A 6,000-nucleotide genomic window follows, 5' to 3' on the forward strand; every position below is an offset into this window, starting at 1 on the left:
ATCTGAAAATTGTATGCCTATCATATCTCTCGATGAGTTTATGAAATATGAAAAACGAGAATAATGAGAACAAAAACATAAGAATTTTTGCAAAAATTGTATTCCAATTTGCTGTGAAAAGTGTTTCACTTTGTTATATCCATGAATATTTTACTTATATATACCAAACATTTTATTTATTTCAAAAACTTAGATATATTGGTAATTTTTTTCCATTTCTCAAAATAATAAATAATACATAGTAAGTTACGTTAGTGCTAAATAAACGTGTTATTTACAAGAATCTGTAAAAAGAAAATAAATAAGAAATAATTGACAAATATCAATTCAATAAAATTATATTCTTATTTACAAAATTGGCAATTAAAGATTCTTTTTTTTTGTTTAAATTTAATTGTAAATTTTACATTTCAAAGTTAATTTTCTTCTAAAAATAAAAAAGTAATTACATATACACAAAATAAATTCTTTCATTTTTCTAAGATTATTATTGAATATATTAATATTAGAAAATTATATGCAATTCTTGTATTTTTTATATTTTTTATTATAATAAAGACAATTATATAAGATACGGTAACGTATTTAGATAATCCATTTGTATAATTTATTAGAGAATAATTTATTTGAGAAAGTGACGAATAAAAATAATAGTTTTCTGCGAAAGGAAGCTAGTAAAATAAATGTTGATATAGTTCGACACGTTATGAAAATGAATAAAAATGCATTACATAAATGAATTTCAGAAATTGTAATACGGTGACGAGTGAGCTTATGAATCAGGATTTTCGTAATAATTCAGATAATTTAATTTTTCTATTATAATAAAAATTACAATAATATTATCAAGAAAGATATTTAACTATCATGATATAATTGTGCGTATGTGAATTAAAGAATTATTTCTCAAAAACCAATTAATTTTAAAATAATTTTTCAATTCATGATTTTTAATGAAAAATCAGTGATTCAATTAATTAAATTTATCTTGATACAGAAACAGACGAGGCCCATAATTACGTCCGTAATAATTTCGAATCTCTCTGTCTATTATTTGATTGCTTTACTGCGCTTTTATAAAATCAAGTTCTATAATATAACTTTTAATTACGTATTTTAAATTAAATTATTATTTTAGATAGTAAGGCAGTAATGGCAATGCGCAGAAACGAATGCGCACCGGTTCGGCCGCCATGTTAGTTACGTCATTGCATACGTCATCCGTGTGAATCGAAGTCATACGTAGTTACGCAGATCGTCGTACGTCCGCATTTTTCGCGTCTTTTAACCGTAAGTAAACGAATATCGCGAGTGAACGAGCATTGAGAGTGTCCAAGGATGATCGCGTGACTTTAATAATATGTCGATGGAAGTGCGCGACAGCGACTTTTGACAATATTCAGTGATGGCGTCAGTGGTCGCGAAGGTCGAGCGAAATCGCGTCGCGTTATTCGTGCCTTTGATGATGATTATCGGATGCGAGCGAGTATCGGGAGTGCCGAATAAAGTGTCGCGCGTTCGCGTTGATGATATCGTGTGAGTTTGCGTGCATCCAGATCGGAATCGGACATCCCAAGGCGAGCAAATGGAGCGGCCTGTGGAACAGCCGGTGAACGGTGAGTCGATTTGATTTATCGTATTTGCGTGATAATTCGTACTCATTCGACGCTTATATAGCATCGCGATGTCCCGAATTACATTCGAGGCAAATTGGCGCCGTATCATAATTCGAAGCGACGTGATACAATTCAAGTAAAGTCAATCACGCGAAGATGGTTAGGCTAGAAGCGATTTGAAATTTATTTTGTATACGCGCGCACTGCTTGCGCAGCCTATCTTGTAGGGATGCCAACTATCAAACGATAATTTTTTCGACCTAACCTAACCTAATCTCTCAAAGACTTCAGATGTCGAATGAGTCGAGTAAACACGAGCATATGCTGCGTGGATTTGACCATGCTTTTAAAAATAATATTTAATCATTAGTGTAACACATTTTATTACGTAGTATATTAATCGTATTAAATGTGCGATATACACATGCGATGTTACAGTTTTACACATTTTAATGAGGAGCATATAATATAATTGATTAGGTTAGATTAAATTAATTAAAACAAGCTGCTGTGGTGATATATTTAACGTAATAGTATTAATTTGACAAATGTGTAGCTATTGAAGTTAAATGATATTTGTGGACACATTTTTAAAGTAATCATGAGTGTCGTATCTCATTTTAATTACATGAAACTAAAATACAAAATATTTATGTATTCCACATTAACGTTATTCATTACAAGTACTATATTACTTTTTTTATATCTCAATTGTATTCAACCACATTATTTCACCGATGAAGCTTTTCATATGTCGCAGACAATATGATACTGTGCATGAAATTTTACGCAGGTGATACATGGCACAAAAATAATTTGTTCTCAAGTAGTGCACGCAATTCTCAAAAATAAATCAAATTAAATTATTTTTAGTCGGATCCAAAAATCACTACATTGCCAGGATTGTATTTTATTACAACTGCGATATCATCTTTTAATATGTGCAATATTACATATGTAAAATATATAAATTTATTTGGAACATGCCTAAATCTTTATCTTATTTACAATATTACATTTATTTATAACATTATAAAAGAAAATTGTAAATCTAATGAAACAAAGCGGTGGAATAATTGGTTGATACTTATGCTGGCTTACAACATTACCTTTTTCCACCATTATACTTTTGGTGCTTTTTTTATTATACAGATGTTTATCCATAAATATAGTACTCGAAATATTGTTCTCTGCAATGTAAGCACATAAAAATGACAGTATTTACAGGTAATTACACTGTATTTATATAAATTATAAGAAAGAGAAAATAAAATTAAAGTTGAATGTCTGAATGCGCCCTAAAGTAAATCTCATTTAAATAAATAAATACATAAATATGCGCTTTACATTCTTCATGAAAAAAAATACATAATATTAATCTTTACACCATATTATTATTTTTAGATTTGTTTTTTATTCTTTTAAATTCTCTAGATGCATTTTTCATTTCTCCTCTCTTTCTTTCCAGCTAAATATAGATCTATGTCATTTTTGTGTACGTTATTGTAGAAAATGCAGGAATAAAAGATGCCTTTTGGCATTTTTAAAATGTACAGTTTTGTCTGATCTTTTTTTTCAATAGATAAAAATATTCAAAAAAATCTGAAAAAATAATTTGCCTTAATATACTTTTATTACAAACATATGAAGCGAAGTACTCAAGGTGCACTATAAAAACATCGGTGAAATAAAAAATGGATTCTCGTATACGAAAAAATTAAAATAATATTTACACTATATATATTTGATATAGCATTTAATTGATATGTGCAGTAACACGATAAAATCTAATTTTCTCTCGAATATTTTCACGAAATTTAAACTACTAAAAAAACATCAAATAATCAAATTACTCGATATTCTTGCGAAAGAAACAGTTCTCGCTTAAAGAATGCTTAGGAAAAAAAGGACAAAAATTTTAAATCTCATATGGATGTTTATTTTATACTAATATTTCTAATGTAACACTTCATTCATAAAGATTTTATTTTGAAACGTTTATACATAAAAGTATAATAATTATACGGCTTCTTTATTCTACTGTTTCATCTTCGCGTGGCTTTCGCTTATAAAGTATTTGAGCCTCTGGATATTTTTCGGTCAGAAAACTATGCACCTTTCCATATTTCGCTAGCAATTGTATTCTCGTTTTATCGGAGTTTCTCGTTCGTTCAAGTTTTACCAATCTGTTTTTGTAAGACGGAAGTTTAGTAAAGAATGGCGGTAATTTCTTCTTTTTCAACACCACTCTATTACCCATTATATATTGAGTAAAATCGAGAGGTTCATTGGATGGCACTTCTTTTGGTTTTCTTACTTGCGTTGGTGAAGCAAGTACTACTGGATAATTCCCATTTTCTGATTTAAACTCGACTACATGCAACCGTTTTTCATCTGCTAATTGTTGATATGATTTCTGCAAATATTTCCATATTATTTTGAGATTGATTTGCTTCATGATATATTACAATAATTAAAGTATGATTTCTGATTTCATCTGTCATGGGACTGCAGAGAAAGCCAGCTTTAATTCTTTATTTTATTCAATATTTTTAATAATATAATAATTAAATTAAAGTTCTATGAAAATACGCTTGAAATACTAAACAAAAAAAGATTACATTTCTTATGTACAATTCTATAAAGTTTAAGTAGACAAGAAATCATTGTTAATAATATATAAATTGATAAATAAAATAATTAATTATTTGACACAATTTACATTTTTTTAGCTTTATGTCTAATAAATGTCTAAATCATATATATGTATGTATATATGTGTATGTGTGTGTGTGTGTGTGTGTGTATATATATATATATATATATTATATACACATATTTCTATAAATAAAAATTTTCTTTTCTAATATAAATTAAATAAAAAATATATAATATGCTTTTAAATACTTTATATACACACCTGTTCCAATAAACCAATAAAGAATGCTTTTACAATATGTTTTACATTCTTAGCTCCTTCTACTTTGGCATACATGTCCTTTATGCCAATTGCCTCGCAACACGCTTTTATCACACGATGACAGACAAGCCCATATCCTTCATGCATTTTCTTTACAAATATTTTTGTACTCCCAAACTGTGTAAAGAAGTCATGTAACACTGAAAAGTACAAAGTGATATTAAAAGAGGAAGAGTAAATTTTATATTATATAGTATTCACAATTATTTTCTTACCAGTGTGTTCCTTATATCTAGGAATATACATTAGTCTTTGACCTGCCCTATTTTTAGCCGTCTTTAAGGTTGCTCTGGCTACAGGTGCTTTTGCTATTGCAAATCCAGCTAATCCATTTCCATTTCCAGTTACTACAAATGTACTGATTCTAGTCTTGCGCCCTAAATTACCAGTCATACAAGTTATCATTTTGTTTTCCAAAACCCAGGTTTCAAAACCTTCAAAAGTATCTGCAGAACAAAAATATTAGTTATATAAGATTCTAATATTACCAGGACTGAAACATAAAAGAAAAAAATTGAAAATAAACAGCACATCACATGATTTTTATATGTGTGATTTAACCATTATAATTCAATAATAGCGTAAATATTAACCTTCTCCAATAGGATCCGGTGGTCCAATCTTTCTGCCACCCATTCTGGCGCTCGTCCAACCACGTTCCAATGGCGATAATTTTACTCGCATTGGTTTGGTCTGACTTTGTCGTAATTCTATAAGTTTTTGCTTTCTTTCAGGATCTACAGGCAGTTTTTGCTGTTGAACTAATTCTTTTCCTCTAAACACAGGAGTGTTTAGACCAGGAAATTGTATCGGAATTTTTCCCATGCCAATAATTTGCCCCTTGTTTAGATCTCTCTTTTTCGCTACTCCTCTTCCTCTACCTCTGCGTCTTCCTGCATTACTGACACTTGTCACACCCTTCCATAATTCATCTCCAGTTTCTGTAGAACAAAAACACAGTAAAATACTATTTTCTACTGTGAAAATAAACTACTATCAACATTCTATATCCATAAAAGTTTTACTTACTATTCACAAAGAATGTAGAGTTTCTCGTATTATTTAATAAAGGGACGTGTGTTTTTAACAAATGTGAGTGATTGACAAACAATAAATTACATATACCTGAAAACAATTTCATAATTTTATTAGAGTTAATGTATAGGGTTAAGTTGATAGATTAATTTTAAATACACATTATATGTAAATTACATATAATGATTTAGAGACAAGGATATATTTAATTTGCCTTACCATTGTTTACAGATTGAACATTTTTTATCGAATTATTTACAACTCTACAAACATGTAGCATACGACAAGCCATTTTTAAAACCTATAAAACAAACAACGAAGTTGCTCACAGTTTTCATTCAGTTTTCATTGACTTTATATCCAAAGAGA

General features: G+C 29.1%; 1 protein-coding gene across 1 annotated transcript; it reads right to left on the minus strand.

Annotated features, from left to right (window-relative positions):
* Positions 1-3,532: 3,532 nt before the first annotated feature.
* Positions 3,533-6,000, minus strand: Mrps5 (mitochondrial ribosomal protein S5). The gene is made up of 6 exons (XM_083096883.1): positions 5,851-6,000; positions 5,626-5,721; positions 5,190-5,537; positions 4,812-5,042; positions 4,537-4,736; positions 3,533-4,032 (listed from the first exon to the last, which is right to left on the minus strand). The coding sequence occupies exons 1-6, from the start codon at positions 5,921-5,923 to the stop codon at positions 3,649-3,651; spliced, it is 1,332 nt and encodes a 443-aa protein (XP_082953009.1). The 5' UTR covers positions 5,924-6,000; the 3' UTR covers positions 3,533-3,648.

Source organism: Camponotus vicinus, unplaced genomic scaffold, assembly GCF_025532165.1.
Source record: "Camponotus vicinus isolate PSW18456_S1 unplaced genomic scaffold, iyCamVici1.0 SCAF_4, whole genome shotgun sequence".
Lineage (NCBI taxonomy): Eukaryota > Metazoa > Arthropoda > Insecta > Hymenoptera > Formicidae > Camponotus > Camponotus vicinus.

Bases quoted from the DNA above. Each gene is read 5' to 3' on its own strand.
- Mrps5 (XM_083096883.1), bottom strand. From the start codon at position 5,923: ATGGCTTGTCGTATGCTACATGTTTGTAGAGTTGTAAATAATTCGATA. The intron at 5,043-5,189 runs GTTAATATTTAC...TTTGTTCTGCAG, and splicing joins ACCGGATCCTATTGGAGAAG to ATACTTTTGAAGGTTTTGAA. The intron at 4,033-4,536 runs GTGTGTATATAA...AAATATTTGCAG, and splicing joins TTATTGGTTTATTGGAACAG to AAATCATATCAACAATTAGC.